The 27,774-nt window shown below is 37.1% G+C and overlaps 2 protein-coding genes across 5 annotated transcripts in view; both read right to left on the reverse strand.

Moving 5' to 3' along the window:
- The window catches only part of BBS7 (Bardet-Biedl syndrome 7), a 44,893-nt gene extending 42,247 nt beyond the window's left edge, over positions 1 to 2,646 (reverse strand). For 3 of the 4 annotated variants that reach the window (XM_081240736.1, XM_081240738.1, XM_081240735.1), the window contains exons 1-2: positions 2,371 to 2,646; positions 705 to 770 (exon numbers count right to left, since the gene is read on the reverse strand). In XM_081240736.1, coding sequence (XP_081096862.1) covers positions 705 to 770; positions 2,371 to 2,406 — 102 coding nt within the window. In that variant the 5' untranslated portion in view covers positions 2,407 to 2,646. The remainder of the gene's footprint in view (positions 1 to 704; positions 771 to 2,370) is intronic. The other variant, XM_081240737.1, reaches the window with a different exon arrangement.
- Positions 2,647 to 11,199: 8,553 nt separating this feature from the next.
- TRPC3 (transient receptor potential cation channel subfamily C member 3) overlaps positions 11,200 to 27,774 on the reverse strand; it is a gene marked incomplete at its 5' end in the record, with an annotated part of 76,876 nt that continues 60,301 nt past the window's right edge. The window contains 2 exons of the mRNA XM_081223821.1: positions 11,200 to 12,032; positions 14,977 to 15,052. Coding sequence (XP_081079947.1) covers positions 11,890 to 12,032; positions 14,977 to 15,052 — 219 coding nt within the window. The 3' untranslated portion in view covers positions 11,200 to 11,889. The remainder of the gene's footprint in view (positions 12,033 to 14,976; positions 15,053 to 27,774) is intronic.

Here is a 27,774-nt window from a genome sequence, read left to right on the forward strand (position 1 = left end):
TGTAACTTATATAATATTGTACACCAACTATATTTCAATAAAACATAAATAAAATGATCTTTAAAAAAAAAAAGTGTAAAAGAGTCCTGAGACCAAAACGTTTGAGAAGTGTTGCTCTAGTTGAGTGAATACAATAAATGACAATCAAAAATCTGTTGATTTATCCTGATAAAATGTTAATATATAGGAATACTATATTTATTTTGCAGCTATTAAAATATCCTACTAGTCTACCAAGAAACTATAATTGTCTTATGGAAATCACAGGATTAATATTTCTATAAAAATAATCAATATTGTTAGTTAAATGTAAAGATTAACATCAATATATTTAATTACTCTTAAAAATATGATAAAGTTTTTAAAAAGCATTTTCTGTACAGTCTATTGTGTTTTTCATTTTTTTATTTCTTTTTTCATATACACAGTCTGGTACATACAGGGTAAATTATTACCAGAAAAATGGAATATGTTTTCAACTAGTTTGCTTATACTATTTACTAATTGTACATAATAATTATAATGTCCAAGAAACTTACTGTCTATAAATGTCCCTTGGTATTCCAATCTCTGTTCAAATGAAAAGAAATTCATTTCCATTTTAGCCTTGGAATTTTAAAAAAACTTATCAATAATGAAGGAAATGTAAACCTCTCCTCTGTCAGAGCTGAAGAGATATGGAGAAATCAGTATCTCTACGTTACCTTTTGTGTGGCTCTATATCTTGAAGCAGGAAGTAGCTTCATAGTCTTCTGAGAGGTCACTCCCACCTAAGGAAACACATCAGCTGCCTGGTGAGTGATTTCTGATACACTAATTTGAAGTTAATAAATCAGATTAAAAGGACCATCAGATTCTAAACATAGTAAGCCTCAGTTTTTTTATTACAATTAATTAGTGATATGAAATAATTATTATCAGCAATGAACTTATTTTCTAATGAAATATACTACAAAAGTCAGAATACAGGAAACAATCAAAAAGTAAAATTTATGCTATAAAGTTGTCAAGTCAAAAATAACGTGGCATTACTGGCAAGATACTTCACACCAAAAAAATATTTCTATAAACCTTCTTTTACAACTTCATACAGTTGTTAAAGTGTGTTTGTAATTTAAAATCTTTGGTAATAGATTAGTTATTATTGAAAATGCAACATAAAAGATTTTATCTAAAATACCACCATGCTGATGACAATGACATCCAATTTAACTGATGATGAAGATTATTTTACAAAAGTTACAGGAGATGGAAACAGCATGGTCTGCTCAGTAGGGCACTGTCACTAGTGGTGCATGGTTAGGGAGGAGAATGGGACTAAAGAGACAGAAACTGGTGGAAACATCAGACCATGAAAGAATTTACATATAGTATAGGTCTATCCTTTAATTCTATATTCTAGGGAGTAGTATTAAAGTTTAATCTGTTTAGATTCGTATTTTTGAAACATCAGTCTAGCAATGATGTGAAGGATGTCTTGGAGGGAGGTAAGCTGGAGGCTAGGAGCTATTTCAAGTATCCAAGCAAGAGAAGATGAGGACTGAACTAGGAGTAACAGAGATGGAGGGAGCAAATGGGACAGATTCATGAGATATTTAGGAGATAAAAGCAGCAAAATGTGGTGACCAGATGGATATGGAAGATATTAAGGTGGGAAGTACCTAGCATGACTCTCAAGGAAAGTGACAGGACAAACATTTGTACCATTAGCCAAAATAGGATTACTGAAAAAGGAGATGGAGAAGGAGAGAAAGTCTAGGGCTGAAATATTGAGAGGCAGGGTGGTGTAACAGAAAGAACACCATCTCCAGAACACCAGTTCCTTTCCGCTATCATGTAAATCACCTTCTCTGAGCCCCTTGATCCTCATGTATCTACTACAGGAATTTTTGTGAGGATTAAATATATGTACGTGTGTTAAGATCTGAGAATAAACTAGACACTCGAAAACGGCTGTCATTGCTTTTATTATGATCTGGCTCGTGGGGTCCAGCTCACAGTAAGAAACGTGTCTGGCGCTCGGCAGAAGGGACTGGGTACAGATGGAGATCAGGGAGTTAGAAGCTGCAGCCGGGAATGAGGAGAAGGGCCCCGGGGAGGAATCCGGGAGCGCATCAGGACATTCGGAGCATCTTCAGGACCTGGCAGACGCCAGCACCGCGGGGGCGCGTGCTCCCTCTTTCCAAGTCCCCGTGGACCAACAAGCCGGAGTTGCCCGTGAGCAAGGTGTCTGGAGGGTGGCACCCAGATCCGCTCCTGTGCCGCCGCGTCGCCGCCGAGACACCCCAACAGACGCCAGTGGAAGGATCGAATCCTCTCAGGGAGCGCAGCTCACCCCGCGCAGCGACCGCCCCAACCCCTCAGGTTTACCTGTAAATAATCCGCTCGGTTTAAATTCAGGTCCATTACGGAGGCACGGACGCGCTGGGCAGCGCCAGGCCAGGCCAGGTAGGTTAGAGTCTGCGGGGCCCCAGGCCTCCGAAGGGAAAAAGCTCGCTTACCCACTAACGGCCAACGCCAGCTGCTAAGGGCTCAGTGGGGTATGCAAAGGAGGAGCGTCAGCGTCAGCGGCGTCCTGCGTGACGTCCGTACGTTCCTGCGAGAGGGCCCCGGAAGGAAATGAAGCCCCACCCCCCCCTCCCGACAGACCGCCCACTGACTTAACCCGCTCCAATGAGAGGCGGAGAGGAACGGAGGGCGAGCTCCAGGAGACCTAAGAAGGGTGGTTTCTAGGGAGACCGGAGACGCAGTCTTGGCTATGCCTCCGCCACAGCCCTGAGCCCCAAGTCTTAAGTCTTTTCTGTGTAGAGCCTTGACTTGAAGCCCTGGTAGATTTTGACCTGTTTCACCACCACTAGAAAGGATCCCTCAAAGAATTAGGTTTCACCGCCATAGGAGTTAGCTTACAGCAGCATAGGAGTTCTCAAATTTTTGGCCCTAGGACCCCTTTGCAAAACTCTTATAAACTATTGAGGTTATATGAATTATCTATTGATATTTACCATATTAGAAATTAGAACTAAGTTTCTAAAAAATATATTGAAAAAAATAATGAACTCATTATATAAACATTTTAATGAAAAATAACTATTTTCTAAAATAAAGAAAAGTAAAAAGACTGGCTTTGTTTGCAAATCTATTCACTGTCCACCTGACCAGTGAATAGGGGAGTCCCAGATCTACTTCTGCATACAATCTATTGGTATATGTTGGTTTTTGTTTCTTAAGTATATGAAGAAAATGTGGTCCAAACTCAACAAGTGGTAGTTTTTGAAAAGTTAGTTGCAATGTGGGATGTGGCTTCATTATAGAATATCCCCAAAAGTCCATTTGTTAATATCATCACAGATTCCATCAGAAAAGTCTGAAGTGTTGGAAAGTTGTCAACCTCAGATGGCAGATACAAATTTTTGAAAAATTCTAATTTGTGATTAAAAGCTTGAATTTGAAGCATTGGCAACAAATGTCAATTATTTTCCTTGAAATGATAGTTTTCCTTCTTGAATTCACAAGAAAGTGTATGCCAAGTATCCAAGTCTAAATAATCATAATTTGTCTGTCAGTCGTGCTTTCAAAAAAAGTTCCATGAAAAAAGCAGTGAGTTCAGCTAACAATTCAAATAATCATACAAGTGCTTTTCCTTGAAACAACTAATGTACTTCCGTATTCAGTAGAAATGCTTCATGCATACTTCCCATGTCACCCCACAGAGTATTAAAAAGGATATGTACTCAGACTTCCTTGGTGGTCCAGTGGTTAAGACTCCACCCTTCCACTGCAGGGAGCCCAGGTTCGATCCCTGGTGGAGGAACTAAGATCCCACATGCCACGTGGCGTGGCCAAATTAAAAAAAAAAGATATGTACTACGAGTAGAGGCTTAAAATTAACAATTTTCACTGCTTCATAAAGAACATTTTTACATGAAACTTTGTTTCCTGTCAATGTGTGGCCTTGATCTACACTTAAGTACCAGCAGTATTAACCAACCTTGCTTTTAGACCATTAGTACAAATGTCCACATAGTGAAAAAGGAAAGTAGCATCTTATTGTTATGAAAATAACTTCAAAATCACAGACCCCCTGAAAAGGCCTCAGGGACCCTCTGACTATTGCTGGCCTATAGTGACCCATGATCTGATTGAGATCTGACCTTCCTTGACTCACTTTCATCAGTCCTTCCTTTGTGCATACCACACTCTGCCTACAGAAATACTACAGATGAATAAGTGGTTTCTGTGGTCTACTGGGGAGAGTTCACAAATGATTTCTGTGGTCTACGAGGGGAGAGTTCACAAATGTTTGTGAAACAAGAATTAAGCCCTTGAGAAGAGGTTCTTAAGAAAAGAAATTATTTCCTACACAGAGATCTGAGAAGGTTTTGCCTAGGTCCCAGGATATTCCAGACAATTCTTTTTTTTTTAATTTTTTATTTAAGTTTTATTTTTATTTTTGGCTCTGTTGGGTCTTTGTTGCTGCACGTGGGCTTTCTCTAGTTGTGGAGAGTGGGGGCTACTCTTCGTTGCGGTGCAGCAGGCTTCTCATTGCAGTGGCTTCTCTTGTTGTGGAGCATGGGCTCTAGGCATGCGGGCTTCAGTAGTTGTGGCACGGGGGCTCAGTAGTTGTGGCTCGCGGGCTCTAGAGCGCAGGCTCTGTAGTTGTGGTGCACAGGCTTAGTTGTTCCGCAGCATGTGGGATCTTCCCGGACCAGGACTTGAACCCTTGTCCCCTGCATTGGCAGGTGGATTCTTAACCACTGCGCCAACAGGGAAGCCCCAGACAATTCTTTTGCTGAGGCCAAAATAACTCAGTATTGAAATAGACAACAATGCCTGAAGACGGTTTAGCTGTGTAGAAATTTGGAGAAAATATCAATTTAGACTCAACAAAAATACAGATAAATTTTAGAAGTAAATTGAAAAAATAAAGCCATAGAGGAGATAAAATAGAATTGTTATAGAATTTTATGGAATTTAGGGGGTTGGAAGCTGTATTAGTTAGATAGAGCCACCATAATAAAGTAGTACAAGCTGAGTGGCTTAGACAACAGAAATTTATTTTCTTATATGATCTCACAGGCTAGGATTACAAAATCAAGTTGTCAGCAGGGAACCAAACCAATCCTCTGAGGCATTTCTCCTGGGCGTGTAGATGACCATCTTCTCCCTGTTTCTTCATATGGTCTTCCCTCTGTGTTCATCTGTGTCCTAATCTCCACTAATAAGGCCATCAGTCATGCAGGATAAAGGCCCACCCTAGTGACCTAACAAGTCCTTTCTCCAAATACAGTCACATTCTGAGGTACTGGGGGTTAGGATTTCAACATATGAATCTGGTGGGGGCCTGGGGGTGGTGGGAGGCACAATTCAGCCCATAACAGAAAGGAATTTGTTTCATCTTAAAAAGAATAGAAGAAACAACAAAGAAAAAACAGATATGAAAAACAAAGATTAGACATTTCAGTATGTCACAAAAATTTTAAAACAAAAAAATCTAGGACTTCCCTGGTGGTGCAGTGGTTAAGAATCCGCCTGCCAATGCAGGGACATGGGTTCAAGCCCTGGTCCAGGAAGATCCCACATGCCACAGAGCGACTAAGCCCGTGTGCCACAACTACTGAGCCCATGTGCCACAACTATTGAACCCACGTGCCACAACTACTGAAGCCCGCACACCTAGAGCCTGTGCTCCACAACAAGAGAAGCCACCGCAATGAGAAGCCAGCACACTGCAACAAAAAGTAGCCCCCTGCTCAATGCAACTAGAGAAAGCCCACGCACAGCAACGAAGACCCAATGCAGCCCCCAAATAAATAAATAAATAAATACATTTATTAGAAGAAAATTTAGGATAAATATGTGCAGTTAGTATCTTAATAAACAGTTCATACAAATATTAAAAAAAGAAATATAATTAGTCCAATAAGAAAAACATGAACAGACAATACACAAAGAAGGTGGCTGCTGAACAAACACATAGAAATTTGTTACCTTCACTTGTAATCAATAATATTAAAGCAAGATACCTTTTTTTTGCCTTTCAAATTAGAAAATAAATTTAAATGATACCACTATATGCTGTAGAGAGAGCATATGCTCATCATCCATGATGCTTTAAACTAGTAATAAAACCCTTTTCAAAAGCAACTTAGTAATGTATATCCAAATCTATAAATTATGTGGCAATATTTTTAACCTATAACCCCAATTCTGGATATTTAGTCTATGAAAACAACACAAAATAGGTTAGAAGCCATGATCGAGGCATTATTTAAAGTAGGAACCTAACTGTCCAATAATAGGGGAGTATTGCATCCCTCCACTTTCCTGGCTATTATGCAGCCATTGAAAGTGAAAATAATGAAGACTGTATAGCAATGTGGAAAGTGCTCAGGATAATTTTAAAAGAATATCAAATTGTGTGTATACTATGACTTCAATTATAGGAAAAGACTGTTAAGAAATATACCAAAAAAACTTTAGTCGGTTATAAATTGAAGAAATATGAGCTTCTCCTCCTGTTTTTTTGTTTTCCACAAGGTGTTTAAGAGTCATCTGTTTAACTGGGCATAGTTTCCAAAGTACGTAATCCACTGTCCCAGTGATTGCACGTTTCTGATGAAGGGTATTCTAAGACAGTGAATACCGAATCTTCCCACCATCTATCTTCTTGTTTCCCTTTTTAGGTCCTGGCAGTGCATGTTAACAATTTAAGGAAAATGGTACCAATATCAATATTGCTATATTTTTGTATTATAACAAACAAACCATCAAAATGTCAAAAACCTGGTGAAGTGGGCAGACATTATCTTTTTAAAAATGATGCTTGGGAAGTATTAATAGTATTCCAGGACTGGATGAAATCTTAGAAAACATTAATTCAATGTTTTCCCTTTTGGATTCACAAACTATTTTCATAGTAGTATATAATCCTTCAAAGCCCTTAGGAATTTTAATAACAACTTAATTTTTTTCATTGTGTGATTTTGCAATTAACTTTGTGTAATTTTTGCATAGAAATGTAACTTTAAAGAAAAGGTATTTAGATTTTTATTTAATTAAGGTGGCATTATAGAATTCATTTTATACAATATTTATAATATTTGTAATAAAAACATAGGCTGGCAATGCTTATTTTCCATTTAAGAAGTGATGCCCACTGCTTATTTCACTTTCAGTTAATTGTGTAAAAGATGAGAGGTTTTCATTTGAAGATCAACTTTTTAAAAAAAATTTATTTATTATTTGATATTTCTTTTTGGTTGCATTGGGTCTTCGTTGTGGTGTGCGGGCTTCTCATTGTCGTGGCTTCTCTTGTTGCGGAGCACGGGCTCTAGGCACGCAGGCTCAGTAGTTGTGGCTCACGGGATCCAGAGCACAGGCTCAGTAGTTGTGGTGCACGGGCTTAGTTGCTCCGCGGCATGTGGGATCCTCCCAGATCAGGGCTCGAACCCGTGTCCCCTGCACTGGCAGGCAGATTCCTAACCACTTCGCCACCAGGGAAGTCCTGAAGATCAACTTTTAAAACATAGAAATGAGGCTATGACATATTATCAAAAATAAATAAAAAGAGCTTGTATGATATGTTACTTGGAATTCTTTCATTCTGCATCTAGAAAAGGCAAGTGATGTATTTTTTATTTTTAAGTACTGTGTTCTGTTTCAAAATGATGAGCAAAGGTTTCAAACTACTAATTTTAAGCACTTCTCAAATAATTAGCAGGGTGGGGAGTTTTTATTCACAATAAATGAAATACAAAGTTAGACAAAATTGCTACTATATTTTCTCTTTTTAAACATGCCTTAAGGTAGTAGCAACATCTTGGTGGGCTACATTAAAAAAAATAAAAGCCAAAACAAAACAAAAAAACACAAAACCCCAAAACACAACACAACACAACAAAACCCCAGATGATTGCATCTCAGATGTGATAAAAATTGCCATGAGACAAATTTACTGAATTACCATGCACTTCAGTAACTTATAACCTTATGTTGTGGTCTTAAAGCAATCATTGTAAGCATAAATTAAAGAACTCATTACTAAGAATAGGAGCATTAAATTCGTTATTCATTAATTGTGTTAAAACCATCAACACAGCTAGAGGTGGTTGGCTGAGTGACTGAGTCATGAGTATACATATTGGTCTCCACTAATATGTGGTACCAATTTGGAAACTCTCAAACTCTTGTTTTAAAAGAAAAAAAACCAGACAACTGAAAAAGAAAAAAGAAAAATAATAAATAGCCTTTTTAGACTGACTTTAAATAAAAGCAAGATATGGAAACAGAGATCATTACCACCTTGGAAGATGATATTAACCTTCTGAAACACCTCTAAAATGCCCAGAGAGCAGGAACCCCTGGTGTAGCATAACCTTGTTTGACTGGACAATGTATGAGACCAGAGAAGTTAAGTGATTTGTTTCAGGCCACACAATTAACAATTAATGCGGCTTCAGTTTCCTTTAGACATTGGCCATATGACAGTTTACCACCCCATTTAAAAAAGCTGCTCTCATTCGGTTTACACTTTTGAATTGAAATATGTTGGACATTATGGGGAAAGAGAATTATCCTAAATTATACTAACTTTGCTTTTTTTTTTTTTTTTTTTGGGCTGGAGCGGTATGGCTTGTGGAATCTTATTTCCCTGACCAGGGATCGAACCCAGCCCGCAGCAGTGAAAGCAAGCGTGGAGTCCTAACCACTGGACCACCAGGGAATTCCCTAACTTTGCTTTTAATAATCACAACATACTTACGTCATTTCTAAGTTTCAGTAGTGCACAGAACTTTTTGAAGACACTGGATACTATTTCGCATAGTCCCTTCTTTTATTTCAAGTCTATGAATCCAAGGTTCTCAACATATTGTGAATTCCATCAAGTCAAGGGTCCTCAGTAAGTTTAATACAGCAAGCACTTACAAAGTGCCAAACTTTTTAAACAATAAGCCTAAGAAGCCAGTTGAGTGTTGCCTCTTTTCCTTGATCTTATCTGTAACAGAGGAAAAAACTAAGCATAGCAAAGAGGTCAAAAAGTAGGAGATATTGGACTTTGATAGTCCTGTAATCAATCATAAGCACCTAAATGTCTTTTGCTAGACAAGTTGCTTTTGGTCCTGTTAAAGTGTTCCCTTCTCCAAGTTGCCCCACCAACTTCTTTGAGCTTTACTTTTAAGCCCAATGTGCCTGTTACAATAGTAAGTGGGTCAAGGACTTGGTGGCCCAGGGCTATCATTAACCTCAAAGAAGTATTAATTCTCACGGTAATCCTCTAATCTTCACCTCACCCTTAAGTTACCACAGTAATACCTCCCTCTTAGGGTGGTTCCCTAGAAGCAAATTCTAACAAGATTTGGATGTGGTGATTCATTGAGGGAATGCTCTCAGGAGAAAAGGAGGGAGGGAAGAAGGATAAAACAGGGAAGAAGCTAAAAAAAGATTTGGTCTCAGCTGGAGTCTAGCTGCAGCCTAATCCTATCCAGAGCTATGAAACATGAATTGCACCAAAAGAGTTGGCCCTACCTTGACACAAGGGGACAGCTTTTTGTGCGTCCACGCCAGTTGGTCGTTTATTGGTGTGAGGAGGGGAGGTCATAACGACCAGACCAAGACAGGGCTGCTTTCTTTCAGCTGAGGGCAATTCTCTGGGGAACAGGATAGCTGGGAACTGTTAAGGAGTCAACACTCAGGATCTGAGAGATGCATGCCCTGGTCCATTAAAGGCAATCTGGGCAGGGCATACATAGTATCAATAGCATCTACCGCACCTTGGTATCACATCTTCCTCTGGACTACCACCCAGAAACTATAAAAAAAGAAAAAATGTGAAATATCAAAAACATACTAGTTTTACACAAGCATAGTAAATAAAGGAGAAAAAAACCTATGTTGAGAGCTCTAGAGTTGTGAAAGGTATGGACTGAAAAGATGTATGTACTCACATGGCATAGATGACATGAGTTTTATCTTCATTCAAGACTCCGAGAATCCTAAACTAGCTGCTTTTAATACTTTTACATTCAACATTTTCCAACCCCAATCAAAAATATTACTTATTATTCTTCTCCATAGCTGTAAGCAAAAATATCCACACTTGGAATCCTAGACAATACTATGTATAAGACTGAAAGTGTTGTCTATTATGGAAACTCCATATCTTTACTGTTGTAATATAAAGTATAGTAACATATAACGATGAAAAATTCAATATTTTATTCTGTTCTGAGGTATAATATAACATACATAAAGTTTGAAAAATGTTTAAGACAAAATACTATTAGCATAGCACAAAAGCTAATGAAATATCCTACAATGGTAGCAAAAAATGTATAAAGTTCTCTTCTTAATTTAATTAAGTCCTCAAAAGTAGAAATTAAGAAATAATCTTTAAAGAGCTTTATGTAGTTCCATGTAATGTTCATTTTTGTCTTCATGTCTAGAAAGCCTTCCTGCATGACAGTAATGACTCAAAGTATTATGTATGTAATTGGCTTTTAGAACCTATAAAACTATCTTTGAGCTATGATCATAATTTGTATTCTGGTAAGATTTGAGAGGAACAGACTGAAGAGAATTAGGACGGTAAGCATAACTCTATGAGAGATGTAAACCTAGCTGGTTAAAAAAAATATACTTTGACGTTTTATGGTTTGTGAAGAGAGGAGGGAACTTACCAGTCTGTATCCCCCTTTCCTAGTAAAGTCATGAGGCGTTGTGGATATTACCAGTGTTCAGCTCAGTTATATAGTAAGTCATACACATACATCCCAATCTATTCTGTGTAGCAGTGTAAGTGAAATGCCTTGATAAGGAAAAGGATGTCAATCATTGTAAGCAATGATGGCAAGAGATGCCTCAAAGGAAAATGAAACACACCTGGTGATGCTTGGACATGGCTTTCCAGGTACACAGCCATTGCTCCTTCCTATTCCTCCCCATAGCACACCCTCCAAAACCCAGAGTGGAGCTAACAGGCAAGATATGAAGTCAGTTGTTGATAACTTATTTAGCATTAAAGCATCAGAGGCAGAAATTAGGAGGTTATAACAAACTAACAACCCTGCATAACCCCCGACTTTACAAAATTCACCACCCCACTGACTAAATTCACATTACTGAAAAAAACCACATGAAAATCTAAGACAGTAAGCAAACAGTATATACTTTAGAAAAATCTTTAATGTGTTGTTTTGAACAATTCTATGAAACAAATATGTAATGTAATTATATTTTCTATTAACCCATTTCATTGTGAACTTCTTCATTCAGGGCTCAAAGGTTCTAGGATTATCAGTGATGTCAAAAATTCTAAGAAAATCTGACCAAGTCATAGCTGTTTGTAAAATTTTTTCAGTTTATATTTTTCAAAAAAAAATCTCTTTAGCACTTGGACAAGGGAAGATATGCTACATAGTGATGGCCTTTTAATTTTTATTTGTATTTCGTTGGCAGTTCAGTTCAGTTAGTTTTGACAACATTTATTGAGCACCTACTATGTACCAGGCACTGTACTAGATGCTGGAGACACAAAGATGAATAAGACATGGTCCCTGTCCCCAAGGAGCTTACAGTCTCTTAGAGGCAAACAGGTAGTGCAAAGACATAGAGTTTATTCTAAAATGGACAAAAATATCAATAATGTAGTAATATTGGGCCTTTAAATACAATGGCACGTCATTGTTTGTAATGTCAAGGCAGACAATTAAAATGAAGACCATTTGCATGTGATAAAACAGTAAAATCATTAAGACCTAACTTTTAAAGATTCACATGATAAAGGTAGTTAATACTAAAAATTTACATCATAGTTTTTCAAGTATTTCATACTTAGAAATATTATTGCCCACATTTGTGCTATAGTCAAAGCCATAATTCCAGGTTACTGAATCATTCACATCTCAGCACGCTGGGATTCAGTTTCTCACTGAGTTTATGAATTAGAATGGCTAATTCCTCAGTCGCTTGGCTCTTGTCCTCCAAAAGTTCATAGCGAAGGCTGGAGATATCTTGCTTGATTTCTTTTAATTCACCTACGGTATTTGTATTAAAAAAACATATAATTGGTAATTTGTCCTTCGTATTTAGAAAAAAACAAAGAGTGAAATTTATACATGAATGCATTTGTCTCATAACATCTCCAACATAGTTACTTTAGGTGTTTTCCTTTAGAATGTTTAAGGAATGTCTGCCTTTAAAAATGTACTGGCTTTTCAAAAAAAAAGCTATAAAAAGTAGTTCAGCTATGTTTTAAAAGTAAATCTCAGCTACTGTCCTGTGGCTCAGCCAATTTTTAACACAGGGTGATTTCTCTGTTAACTGGTCTATAATCAGAGTATCTCCTTTCTCTCTTCAGGGAGTTTGTCTGGTTCCCTGAGCCATAAGGGTTGACACCTATATGGATCATCTCCCATTGCTAGGCTGGAAGGGAATCCTAGCAAAATGAAACATTTCTAAAAATGAATCAATCTATATAACAGGCAAATACTCACATGTAAGAAGTAAACTGAGGCCAAGTTTGACGTAAAGGAAAGGAAGGAAAAAGAGTAGGGGTATTTCTTAGGGAAGGCAGTGGCAATGAACATGGAGCTAAGGAACAAACAAATTAGTTTCTATGGCACAGGGGATGATGTATAAGGAAATAACAAGCAATGGTGAAATTAAGGAGTTTAGATGCGATACCACTGGCAATGTTTACATACACAGAAGTCTCCATAGGAAACTTCTGGCTATTAAAACACAACTATTTCCATAATTTAGCGTGGTAATACTTTGAGCATGTGTAGATTGCAATTAATAACTGGATTCTCTTGCAAATAATTGTAATGTAGATAAGCCATTGACCTTGAAAGGTAAACCTTGGGGCATGAATTTATCTTGAATCCAAGAAATGATTCTTTAAATCTTTGGCACTTTAATAGCTTTCTATAATAGAATCATATGTAAAACATATCTTTCATGATATTTCCTGGTATCTTTATGATGCTTTAAAGTTATAATCTATGTTCTTTTATTATATAAACGTCAGAACCTTTTATTTGAAAGAATTCTAACTCTTCCTCAAGAATACACACAAAACATTTGATTCTTTTTGTGGCAGAAAAAAAGGTGGGGGGGGCTTTTCCTTTCACATTTGGCAACGTAGAGGAAATAGGCTGATCAAATTCGAAATCGCAAGGACAGTCTTTGGTGGAAGAAATGGATTCTCACAGCATTTAATATCATATTTGGACTATAAGCCCAGTGGGCCCCCTTTCACCTCCCTACTACTACATTATTCTTCCTTGGGTTTTTTTTGTTTTGTTTTGTTTTTGGCGGTACGCTGGCCTCTCACTGCTGTGGCCTCTCCCATTGTGGAGCACAGGCTCTGGACGGGCAGGCTCAGCGGCCATGGTTCACGGGCCCAGCCGCTCCGCGGCATGTGGGATCCTCCCGGACCGGGGCACGAACCCGTGTCCCCTGCATCGGCAGGCGGACTCTCAACCACTGTGCCACCAGGGAAGCCCCTTCCTTGTTTTTGAGTTATGGGAAGCCTACACACTAAGTGTTGTACTTAGTTTGCCAATACAGGAAACACAAATTACTCAACCTCTTTGGGATTTAGCTTCTTCATTTATTCAGTGAACAGGTTAAATTATATGATATACTTTCTTAGTTAGAACTTTGTTCAAAACTCCAAATTTTCCTTAATTCATTTTCTTCTTTTGTATAAAAGGACTTGGAAGATGACTCCTTGTTTTTGATGCTGTCATGGTGGCCCATTAACCCCCTTCACTTAGTTTTTTTGTTTGTTTTCAGGGAGGTTATGGTACAACAGATAAGGTTTCTGCTTTCTAAACTAAAACTCAATTCCAATCCTGTCTCTCTAAGACTGTTTCTAGGTCACCATGATTGGATTTTTGCTGGTTTCCAATCACACATTCTTAGATATCTACAAACACATACCATTGTATTGACTCAGATTTGTAAGAGATTCCTTGCATTAATCAAGTAATGGCTTCAAAGCCCATCAACAGTTTAGTTTAGCCTTTTCTTATCAGCATAGCTCTACCTAGTAGCATCTCACTGGTGTTGAAAGCTATAGCTTCTATTTTTAGGGCAACTTATTTCTCCCTGGTTGATTTCTTTCCATCTCTGGACTTGTACTTTGTCTTATACCCCAGCCTTTGATGAAAAAGTGTTATAGCCCAGACAGACGTGCTGCCTAGGATATGCCTGGAAAACAGGTGCCAAGAAGAAAAGTGAAAGGCAAAAGAGAAACACCAGATGAGAAAAATGGGTTAGAGATATCTTTCTGGACAACAAAGTAAAGATTTTTCTGAAGAAATGTGGATTCTATTTGAGCCAACGCTATTTTACCTGCATTACTGGAAAAATGTTAACACTCAATGTGAACTCCCTGAAATAGAAGTGAAACTACAGACTACTTATGTAATAGGGATTAAAAACTCCCAGAAAGATGGCAGACTTTACATTCTAAGAACAGGGCATTCTGTAGTGATAAACTGTCTCTGATTGACAATTTAAGTAACTTTTTCTTTAAAAAGAAAGAGTTTTCGAAATGTAGCATAAGATTATCCTGTCAATCTTGGAGGAACCCAAACAGTTACTTGAGATTGGATTTTTTTTTCCTTTTCCACACGTTTTAATTTTAATTTATTATTAAAATGTTTTGTACTGAAATCAGTAATGCCCCCATCTTTCCTACTGGGATTAAGTGGCTTTGTCTTGCTTTGATATATTATGATGAGTCAAAATACAAGGCAACTCCAAAATCAACTTAAATTTGTTTTCTTTCTTTCTTTTTTTGAAAGCAGGGTAAGAAGGAATTGCACTAACAATAGTTATTTCTGGTTGACTTTTACTTTCATTTTTTACTCTCCCATATTGGATTTTTAAACTATTCTTCAATATGAAGTTTTCCCACGTTTATTAAATTAGTTGTAAAAGGATGTTTCTCACATTGAAGGTGCTTACCTTCGTTAACTTCATCATTTTCTTTGTCTACTTGTGCTTTCAAAACATACCGCTTTATAAGTCTTTTCATTATCTGCTGTTGGGCCAAAAAAAAAATTGTATCACCAATTATGTATTACATAAGTAATCTGGATCTTATCTCCCAAAGAGCCTTACATACCTGTAAAGCAAAGAACTCAGGGAGAGAAGCTGTATGTAACTATTTACAGAAGACTCACCCAGATTTCAGAACCTCATCCCTTTTCACCTTGTACTGAGTTTTACTGCATGATTCACAAACATTGCCCTGACCCAGCCTTCACCCTCACTGCCACCCCACTCCGGGGATGCAAGAAGCTTCAAAAGAAGTTAAGCTGAAAGACTTCAATTCATGGTTTCTCTTTCAAATAATGATTTCTATTTAAGGAACGTTGACACTAAATTATCATCTATAGATACTACCTTATTTCTCACTGTTTAAAAAATATATAAATATATGCTCAATATGGAGAATTTGGAAAATACAGAGAATAAACAAAAATCATCAATTATTCCACCGTCCAAAGATAATCATTGTTGTTATTTTAGTGTATGTCTTTCCAATATCTTTAAATTTTGTATATATACTAATTACTATATGTATTACATTTTATGTTGTCTAAATAGCATATATTCTGTTATATGTTTTCCTCTCATAGCAATATATACTGTGAATATATTCAAACTAAATAAATGCTCTTACAAGATAACTGTCTATCCATACAGAACAAATTAAATTGGAGCCCTACTTCATACCATGCACAAAAAAAGGAACTCCACATGTATCTTAAATATGAAAGACAAAGCTTTAAAATCCTTTAAAAGAAAGTATAGGAGAATATATTTATAAATTCAGTGTACAACTGGATGTTTTTTAAACAAGATAAAAAATCCTAATTATAGTATTTCAACTATAATTATAATTCTAATTTCTACTTTTCAGATTTATAAACTCAACTTCATTACAATTAAAACCTCATTAAAACTTCTGTTTATAAAGGTACCATAAAGAAAGTAAAAAGGCAAGCCACACACTGGGAGAAAATATTGATGATACTTACAACTGGTAAAGAATTTGGATCCAAGATATATGAAGAACTTTAATAAGAAAAACTCAAATAATCCAATAGAAAAATGGGCAAAAGACAAACAGGCACTTCATTGAAGTGGAATTGTGAATGGCCAACATGCATATAAAACAATCTCAAAATCTTTTCTTGGGGAAATACAAATTACAATTAAAAGGAGATACATGGGGGTGGGGAGGGGAATTGGATGAAGGCAGTCAAATGGTACAAACTTCATTATAAGATATGTAAGTACTAGGGATGTAATGTACAACATGATAAATACAATTAACACTGTTTTATGTTATATATGAAAGTTGGTAAGAGTAAATCCAAAGCGTTCTCATCACAAGAAAAAAATTTTTTTCCGTTTGTTTAATTTTGTATCTATATGAGATGACTGATGTTCACTGAACTTATTATGATAATCATTTCATGATGTATGTAAGTCAAATCATTATGCTGTACACCTTAAACTTATACAGTGCTGTATGTTAATTATATCTCAATAAAACTGGAAAAAAGGAAAAAAGTGATACAATTTTATATCTAAAAAGGGAGGGGCTTCCCTGGTGGCATAGTGGTTGAGAGTCCGCCTGCCGATGCAGGGGACACGGGTTCGTGCCCCAGTCCGGGAGGATCCCACATGCCGCGGAGCGGCTAGGCCCGTGAGCCATGGCCGCTGAGCCTGCGCGTCCGGAGCCTGTGCTCTGCAACGGGAGAGGCCACAACAGTGAGAGGCCCACGTACCACAAAAAAAAAATAAAATAAATAAGGGAAAAATTAATAAATCTTATAATGCCACGTGTTGGAAAGGATATGGATCAATGGGACTTTTGTACTTCACTGGCATGAGTACAAGTACAGTAGACCACTTTGAAAAACAAGTCGGCATTATCTTTTTGTAACTGAAGTACAGCTGATTTACAATATTCTATTAGTTGCAGGTGTACAACACAGTGATTCAATATTTTTAAAGTTATTATAAAACAGTGGCTACCTTTCCCTGTGCTGTACAATATATCCTTGTAGCTTATTTTATTCATAGTAGTTTGTACCTCTTAATCCCCTATCAATTTGGCATTATCTTTTAAAGTTGGACACTTGCATATTCTTTCACTCAGAAAGGCCACTCCTTGGTTTAGGCCCTAGTGAAACTTAGCACATGTGGACCAAGAGACAGACATAGACAAGGTTTATAGCAATCTTGTCTGAGACAGCAAAAAACCTGGAAACAATCCAAACAAATACCAACAGAAGAATAGACAAATAAATCATGGTATGTTACACAATGTAATGTCATTCTGTTCACTAATGAAATTAATTAATGCAATTAATGAACCATGGCCACACACAACAGTATGGATGAATCTTAGAAGCATAAATGTTGAATGACAAATTCAAGTTGCAGACTTCACAAAGTATGAAACTATCCTTATAAAGTTACTAAGTAAAAGTAAATCCACATAATGCAGTTTTAGGAATATCTATATTTGTGATAAACCTATATTTGAAAAGAAAGCCAAAGCCAGAGGATGAGAAACCCAAACTTCCAGATAGTGACTACCCCTTAGGTGGAGGCAAGGGTGTGGCCTAGGAAGGAGCACCCATGCAGAGGCACTGGACAGATAATGTTATCACTCTCATGGAAGTGGTGGCTTCCTAGGTATGCATGTAATTATACTTCATAATTGATGTGCTGCACATATTCTTATGCATATATCAAACATTAAAAAGACAATAAAGAAAAGAAGTTCTAACTGAAATGCAGATATAGTGAGGGTGGAAAATGTACCTCAGTTTTAAGAAAGTATGAATTATGAACCAAAGTGACCCACTAGATGTCAAGGTCAAGTAAAAAGGAGAAATCTAGGATAATTCAAAATGTCTGTCTCAGAGAATAATGACAGATTGAGAGGGAGCCCATGCTATCAAAAAGGAAAAGCCCATTTTATCAGTCATAATAAAATATGTATAAAACTTGTTGAGTTGTGTGGAATCTGGACCCCAGGACAGACCTTAGGCAGGACTCATTCATTCATTCACCAAATATTTTTAGTGAGCACCAGCTCTGTGCCAAGTACCATACTAGGCACTGGAGATGCAACAGTGAATACAATCCCTGCTCCAAAGAAACCTCACTGGAACAATTCACTGTGACGGGTGGGATATAATTAAGTTTAGGGGACAATGCAGGCATATTCCTATAGAAAGAAAAAACAACGAAGTGTTTATCAGTTAAAAGCAGCTTGAAAGGCAGTAATACAAATCAGTGGGAAAGAAAAGACTGCTCAACAAATAGGGCCTAGACAATGGTCTATCTTTACAGGGAAAGTTAAAATTAGACCTTCCTCACACCATATATTAAAGAAGAGAGCCAAATGGATGAAAAATCTAAATGTGAAAAGCAAAAACTTTGAAAGGAATATGGTAATGTTTCTTGAGAAAGCTAACAGAAAGGATAAGCCATAAGGAAAATGTTGATAAATCTGACCATATTAGGACAATTTAAAACTTTCATACAAGGAAGAATATCAGTAACATGTAATCTTATGTCAGATGGGATTTTTCTTGCTGTCCTGGAATTGTTGATAAACCCAAGACTGACGAAAAAGGATGCTAAGTACCAGATCAGCCACCATGGTCTAAGACCACGTTGTCCCCTGCAGCTGGAGCCAGCCACCTCCCCTCAGGGCTTACTGAGACTCACTAGACCAGTACTGAACTTACCAACTACTTTCTCCTCACCTCACATTAGGAAAGAGAGTGAGACATGGGAGGAATCATGGGCTTTGCGGGGAGAGAGGTTATTCTCTCCCTTACCTGTGTGGAAGGGAGAAGGTGCAGCCCGCCTCCTAGAAGCAAAGGGAAGAAAGAAATCCAAGGCAATGTAAAGTTGAGGGTTGCCTGTAGGAAAGGGAGCCTGGCATCCTGCTCCCAATTAGATGTCTGTTCTAGCAGGCTTGCTGGCCTGATCCTGGTAATTTAGTCAGAAAGGAAAAAGAACTGTGATAAGAGAGGAACAGCCATTGGGTCAACCTGTACTCTCAATATTTGACAAACAGAGACAAATTTCCACTATGTTGGGTAGAATACACATCAGTGGGAAACGATAATCTTTTCAATAAATGGGGCTTGGACAATGGGCTATCCTTATGGGAAAGGTGAAAATTAGATCCACACCTCAAGTGAGAGTCAGATCTCTGCATCAGGGAGCTGTGCATCGCCTTTTCAAACCCTTTAAAAATGCCCCTGCCCAGTTAGACAGGCAGCAGTTTGGTGACGGCCACAAGCAGGACATCAGGATTTGATCAGTGTTAGAGCACTAGTGACGAACAACAAGGAAGAGACTGCAACCTGCAGTTAACTCAAGGGAAAAGATGTTTACCTTTCAGCTTATTCCCCTTGTCTCTCCACATAGCACAGGATGAACACCTAGAAGAGCTAACAGGAGGAGGTGTGGACAAAGCAGACCACAGCCTTCAGCCACTGGAGTCACCTTCAGAGGTTTAGCTTGTGCTATAGGAGTGAGGAGGAGAAGAGTGCTAGATTGATTTGGAGAGTTTCTTTTTTTCTTTCTTTCTTTCTTTCTTTCTTTTTCTTTCTTCCTTTCTTTCTCTTTTTTTCTCTCTTTCTCTCTCTTTTTCTCTCTCTCTCTCAATAATTTTTTATTTATTTACTTAATTTTGGCCATGCAGCATGGCCTGCAGGATCTTAGTTCCCCCACCAGGGATTGAACCCAGGCCCTCAGCAGTGAAAGCACCGAGTTCTAACCACTGACTGCCAGGGAATTCTTAAGTTTCAAAATAAACATAACTATCTCTTTAATTACAAACGTGAGACTTTCTAATAACCCAAAGTCACTGGAAAGTTATGGAGTCTTGACAAGGTGTTGTAAAGGGCTCCTCCATTCAGTGGAAAAGAAGAGTTCAAAATAAGGCAGTTAGTGGGAAATTATTGAAAACAAAGTCACTTTTATACATTCACAGGCTGCGACTCCTTAGTGAACCATTACATGAAGTTAAAAGACAAACCAAAGAGGGAGAGAGGCTGCTTGCAAAACATACTGACCAAGAATCAGTATCCAGGACATGATAGAATTTTGACAAGTCACTAAGGTAAAGACAAACAGCCAAGAAGAATTAGGAAAAAGAATTTAAACTCACAAGAAAGGAAAACTGAATGACCAACAAATGTATGAAAAAATGTTCAATCTGATTGGTAATCAGAGAAGAGTACATTTAAAAAATTAATACCAATTCACACATACACGTTTGGCAAACATTTTTTCTTTTGAAAAAAATTCAAACCCACAGAAAAGTTGAAAGTAAAATAAAGTGACTTCAGACTTTTCACCTTGATTCATGAATGTTAGAAATTTGCCACATTTGCTTTATCTTGCTCCCTGTGTCTATTATTATTATATTGCTAAAGCATCTGAAAATAATTTTCAGACATCATGTCATTTTATCCCTAAATATTTCCATGAGTATCTTTGAAGAATGTTCTCTTATATAACCACGCTACAATGATCAAACTTTAGAAAAATTAACATGGGTCAAACTGTCTAATACATAGTCTATATTCTGTCTCATTTTCCCAATCAAGGATCACATGTTGCTTTTAGATGTCATGTATCTTCAGTCTCCTTTAATCTGGAACAGCTCCTTGGCGTTTCCTTGTCTTTCATGATGCTGACGTTTTTGAAGTATAAAGGGAAGTTGTTTTGTAGTTTGCAAAATTTAAAAATTCTGATAATACCAAGTTCTTGTGAGAACACTGGGAAACTCTTATACCCTGTTACTGGAAATAGAAATTGATATTACCACTCCCAGGTACACAACCCGGAAAAACACTTACAAATGTGTAAAAGGAGACATTTACTAGAATGTTCAATACAGCATTATTTATAATAGGCAAAAATGGAAAATAAGCTAAATTTTCATCAAAAGAGGAATAAACAAAAATTGTGTATTCATACAATGGGATATTATAGAGCAGTTAGAATGAAAAACAAGATATATGTGTATCAATATAGATAATTCTCAAAAATATAAAGATAAGTGAAAAAAACAGAATATGTAATGCTATTTATATATATTTCAAAACCACATAAAACTAGTATCAATACATAATGGTATGAATATACTTATGTAAATAATAAAGTATACATGGGAAGAACATACAAGAACTTCAAGATAGTGAAGATTGCTGGGGAGGGATGAAACCCAATGTAATAGAGTAGGGGTATTTTAGTTGTATCAAAATTTCCTTACAAAAAAGATCCAAAAAGAATATGGCAAAATGTTAATATTTATTAAAGTAAGATGGTAGTGACATAGATGTCTAACAAGACATTTTGTGATATCTTTCTGTGTTTGAAATCGTCCATAATCAAAATTTAAAATATAATAAAAACAATTAAAATACTCTTATAAATAGGTTTTTAATGCTGCCTAGCAAATCGATGTGCCTCACTAGCCTGGGCATTCATTCCATCTTCAGTAGCCAACAGTTCTTCAGTCATGATAAACAAATATTTTGCACTTTTATAAACAAAGGTGTAAAAACTTCATGTTGTAAAGAAACTGAGAATAACTCAGGGCTTATAAGGGTCTTATTTAGTACCATTCAGAAGTGCATCATTTAGAAATACTATCTCCAGAAAAAATGAAACTTCTAAAAATTTAAGTGAGGCAGAAGTTTGGAGTCAAAAATCTATGAATTTGAATGTAGGCCTTTATTTACTAGCTGAGTGAATTAAAGGTGCTTATTAAACTCTTTAAGCTTCCATTTCCTCATTTATAAAATGGGGGTAATAAAATTCAACTAATAAGTTGTACAGATTAAATAATCAAATGCATGTAAAAAGCATAGTTCCTGCTTAGAAAAGGACAGCTCTTGTTGGTATTATTTATAAAGTTTGAGGACTAAGATACTGCTACCCACATTCCCTAGTATAATACTCTAAAACATTTATGTAACATTATTCAAAACCACACTTAGAAAGTCTATGAAAACTTACATTTACTGCCAGAAGGGACAATAACAGGAAAATAAAATATTTTAAACATTCATATAGTGTTCAAGTTCCCTAGAAATATCCTGAACAAAACTATTCAGATTAAATTCCCTCATTGAAGGGCAAAGAAGAAGGCATATTCATCTCCATTTCATCTTTAACCCGCAGGGAAAATTATAGTTATAGGCTTAAATTTTTCCCTTCAAAATTTGGTGTGTTTTAAGCTTTCCATGCATCCCACAAAAATGTTCACCTTAATATTTATAGCTTAAATATACTTTTCTACCACTGCACCAAGTTGGAGTCTCTAAAAGGCAAGAAGACACCTGCTATTGGACTGAAATCAGTTTCCCCACATATGACACTACCTGGTAATAGTCCATCCCTTAGTTCATGTTGGAAAGATAGCTGATGTGAATTCCAAAATGATCTGCAGCTCAAAGAAGGTGCAAAGTTTAGCCATTTCCATTCTATTAGGTAGCTTGTCTGGTGAACCCAAGGCAGTATTGTATAGCAGTTGAGAAAGTGGGCTACAAGGACAAATAGCTTGGATTTGAGTGTGTTTTGAATTATTTAGAAGCAATCAAATCTTGGTGACAATCTGTGTAGTGGAAATGTTAGCATCTACCTTGTAAAAGATAATACAAGTTAATTACATAGAAGGTGATCAATTAATGTAACTATTATTCCTTATTATAATTTATGTTTCTTTTATAAAGAAAATTTTGATTAACCCATCTTAATAATGCTGGTACTGTAGGCAAAGATCATGAAACTTGTGAGTAATAAGTAAAAGTATCATTTAAAATATTATCTTTACCTAAATTTCTGGTGGATTCTTTAAGCAAAGCCAGTACCACAAATTAAATTGATCAATAACAGAATCATCTTCTTTCCCTCTTGGTCAAATTGCTAACTAATGCAACAGAAGTCTATAAATTAACTTCCACATTCCACAGACCTCCAGGAATTATCCATATTTCTCAATATGAGCATGTGAGTCACTGTTTAAGGAAGACATTGTAATATTATTGAGTGAACTACGGATTTCCTCTATCCAAGGTGTGGAAAGCTTGGTCCTAGTTACCTCAAACATTATCTCTTGCAAATAAATCCAAGTTCATTTCTCAGCCCTCGATTAAGACTGGGAGAAGGAATGAGATTTGGATGGTTGCATATGTGTGTATGCCCTGACTTTCCAAAAAGAATCAAAGCCTTTCTTTTCACTTGCTTATTTTTTACTGATTCAAATTCAACTAACAATTGTTAAGTAATCTATCAGATACTTTTACATTTATTTCCTCATTTACTCCTACAGAGAAGCCAAATTTGACTGACATCAGTAGATTCTACAATCTGAATTTTAGCAACCTATAAAGTGTGACTATAAGGTAATAAGATTGATTTGGACAAACACGAAGAACTTGGAAGTAGAGAGCAGAATTTTAGGGAGGGAAGGGTCCTTGGAAATCATGTGTTTTTCATTTTTTCATACCACTCATTGTGACATACATACCCTGACAGATCACCATTGCACAGCCTCTGAATAAACATCTGTGATTCAGACCCTGCTACTTTTTCCAGACAGTTGGTTTGGTCTATTTTTGGACAATTGTAGCTGTTAAAAAATTCCTTTGTATTGAGCCAAAATCTGCTTCACTGTACTTTCTAACTACTGGTCCAAGTTTTGTTTTTTGGAGAAACAGAGAATAGATTTCCTTCTTCTTCTACTTGATCAGCTTTCAAATATTTTCCTCCTCTGGGTTTCCCTGGGTTCCCATACCATTTTATTTATATCTCACTTATACCACATAGCCATATCCCAAGGTTGTATGAACGTTCACCTACTTTTTTCTTTCCTTCCCTTCCTCTCCACCTCCGTGCTGCCCTTCCACTCCACGGGAGAGATCCTTGAAGCCATGGACTGTATATTTGTAGTCTTACAACCTAAGACCATGTGTAACAGAGGAAATCCTGAATGTGCCATGAAGCGTAAGGTGAATTCCTCATATTACCATGTACTTCCAGTAAAATCAAGCCTACATGAATTAGATCAGAGACCATGATGTGGGCCGAAGACAGTCTAACACTATCTGAGCCAGAGGTATTCCCAAGCCAAAGAAGGTTGTTAAAGCAGAGCTGCCACAGAAGAGGGCAGAGAGATAAGAACCTACAGCCCAGGGGCTTCCCTGGTGGTGCAGTGGTTGAGAGTCCGCCTGCCGATGCAGGGGACACGGGTTCGTGCCCTGGTCCGGGAAGATCCCACATGTCGCCGAGTGGCTGGACCCGTGAGCCATGGCTGCTGAGCCTGTGCATCCGGAGCCTGTGCTCCGCAACGGGAGAGGCCACAACAGTGAGAGGCCCGCGTACTGAAAAAAAAAAAAGAACCTACAGCCCAGCTTTTGTGGAGGCTTACAATATATTCTAATTTCTCAAGGTCATATTAGCATATCTATGTACTTTTAACTTGAATTAACACAGGTATTCATGAGCAGAATTCAATCATAGCTATCCCTCCAAGTCTTTATGTTCTCTCAGAAAAATCATCCCCAGTTTTTCAAAAAAATTCTTTATATACATAAAAATTACCTCTGCATGCTCGTAATAATTAATATTAATATAAATAATACTGCCATTGATCAAGGCACCTAAAAAATTTTCCTTTGTTGCCCTTTGAGACACATCTGAATCTCTGTCTTTGAAGTAATTGTCATGGAGAGGAAACATTCACTTGAATGTAAAACATGTAAGATGATGACCCGATTGGTGATGGCCACATATTTTTTTGAAGGTGGATGTAACTTTTTTTTTTTTTTTTTGCTGAGCCCTGCGGCTCGTGGGATCCTAGTTCCCCAACCAGGGATCAAACCTGTGCCCCCTGCAGTGGAAGCACAGTCTTAACCACTGGACCGCCAGGGAAGTCCCAGGATGTGACTATTTTTGAAAAAATGTGAAGTCAGATGGCACTGTCTTGTTAATAAGGTGAATGATTAGCTGAGTTCAGGACTGAGAAAGTAACAAAGCACTTTTTTGTGTCTTATAAACTAATTATAGAAGTAACTCTTTAGAGATATTCCAAAAATATTCTGATCTGTGATATAAACCATTAGAATTGGTTTATTCCAAAGGTCACACCTTTGAAGGAAAAATCCTCATTTAGCAGATTAAGATTTGGAATTTCTTTAAGGTAAATCACATAATCACACTACATGAAAAAAATTCATAACAAATAAACCAATTGTTATCACTCACGGAGTTCATAACAGGTAGATTTTTATCTAAATGTAATCAAGACATTTATATGAAGTTTGGTGTATATATAGCTGATTGAGACTTTTTCCCTCAGTTTCCCTTTTTCTGCTATCAATTTTGGGGAGCTACAGAAGACTACACCGCAGGCGCAGGGAATTCTTCTCTTTAGAAAATACGAAATATACAGGATTCTGGAGTCTCTAGGCATTTAGCAAGGATCATCTCATGCAGAGGCATAGCCATTTTCAATTTAACAATATACTTAAAAGTTTCTCCACTTCTTCTAAATCACTCAAAAGTAATAAGGAGAATAGGAAACAGAAACACTAACTCCTTCATTAATGAGACTGAGAGGAATCCATATTCTTTTTTAGAAAGGTTATATGTAAAGGTCAAATGGGGGTATGGAGAAATGCCAAGAGCAGACATTCATGGCTGAGAATGTCCTTGACCTTTTTTTTTTTTTTTTTTTTTGCGGTTTGCGGGCCTCTCACTGCTGTGGCCTCTCCTGCTGCGGTGCAGGCTCAGCGGCCATGGCTCACGGGCCCAGCTGCTCCGCGGCATGTGGGATCTTCCCGGACCGGGGCATGAACCCATGTCCCCTGCATCGGCAGGCGGACTCCCAACCACTGCGCCACCAGGGAAGCCCTGCAGTGCTATTTTTGACAAGAGATAATAAAGAATAAGTTGAACTCACATACACAATGTTGTGCCTAAAGGCAAATTCCTACTAGCCTGGGACCAGGCCCTGGAATTCTCTGACCCCACTCCAACCTCTTGAAAGCAGCTGGTCCGAGAAGAACTTACTTCATTCAAAACTGAGTAATAGTCAGTAAGGAATCTACAAAACATCTATACTAAGACAGTCCAAGAAAAAAAGGAAAAAAACAAATAGCAAATAGAGAACACTCACTAGAAAAATGCTAAAGAAGAGATGGAAACACATAATGCCATTATTGAAACATAATCTTTTAAAAACAGGGACCAATCATGTCTTCAAATAAGAGCACAAGGAAAATATGGTAAGTCGAAGTAGGAAATGATATATAAGTTGGAAAATCTCAAGAAGAGGAGGAAGAAAAAAATTAAATCATCACAGAAATGAAAGATATATTTGAAGCAGCACATATGAAGATAGACAGGAATAAAAGACAGGATGGGAAAAAAAGGAGCCAAGGAGAGAAATGGATGAAAAATTCAAAAGGAATAGAGAAAAAAAGATTCAGCAGGCATCTAATTGGTATCTCTGAAGATGAGACCTCAAATAATGGAACAGAAAAAATATTTCAAGGTATAATTCAAGGAAATTATTCAGAAATAAAATAAGACTTGAATGTACAATTTGAAAGGACATACTCCTTGCCAGGAAAAATTCATGTAGATCCACCTACAGAACAATCAATTGCAAGTTATTGGATTCAAAAGATAAACAAAGAAAATTTGGGCATTCAAATCAAAATCTCAGGTCAACTATATGAGAAAAACAATCAGGCTGGCCTCAAACTTTTCCATATCAACATTCCATTCTAGGAGCAGTGGAGCAATGTTTACAAATACATCAAGAAAATAAAGTCATATCTAAGAATTTTACAGCTAGTCAATATGAATATATAGAAAATAGGAAACAGTTTAGGACATAAAATAACTCAGAGAATGTAGTTCCCATGAGCTCTTTTTGAAGAAACTGGAGGAAGACAAACTTTACCTGACAAAGAGATTAATGGAAAATTAAGGCAAAAAGACTGGTGGTGAGTACTGAATGTTTAGCTGTGGGACTAAAACTAAAACAAATGTGAATTATAATCTTACAAGGTAGTGAAGGGGATCAGAAAATATCATCCCCAAATATATCACTTTGACATAGGATTACTTTGAGCTGAAGGCAATTAAGAAGCAGAAGACACAGAAGGAGCTCACTGCCTTCCTCCCAACTGCCCAAGAACAGGACATAAATTTCCATTTGTGAAGGTCTTCCCCCTCCCCTCTTCCATACCAAGAGGAAGAGAAACAAGCATCATCACTAGAAACAGAAAGTTGGCTCAGAGATGGGTCTGCACAAACACAAACCTTACTACAGTAACCCTAATCTTCCATTAATTTCCCCATATAAATACTTACCTTCCCACAATTTACCACCCCTGGGAGCCCAAAGACATCCTCTTTCCTTTGTCTTGTCACTTCTCCACAATTCATTGCCCTTTTTAGGATGATATATAAGCCTCAATTTCTAACTACCCCTTTGAGTTACTCATCACCAAATTCTCCCATGTGTTTGCACTTTGCATGCATAAATAAACTCTGTTTTTTTTTTTTTTTCCCTCTGTTAATCTGCCTTTTGTTAGTTTAATTCACAGGCCCCAGATACAGAACCTAATGGGTAAAGGAAAGGTTTTTTTGTTCCACCTGTACAATTCTAATGATTTAACTAGCAAAAGCTGA

This window comes from Mesoplodon bidens, assembly GCF_964165515.1.
Source record: "Mesoplodon bidens genome assembly, chromosome: 1".
In the NCBI taxonomy this organism is placed as follows: Eukaryota; Metazoa; Chordata; class Mammalia; order Artiodactyla; family Ziphiidae; genus Mesoplodon; species Mesoplodon bidens.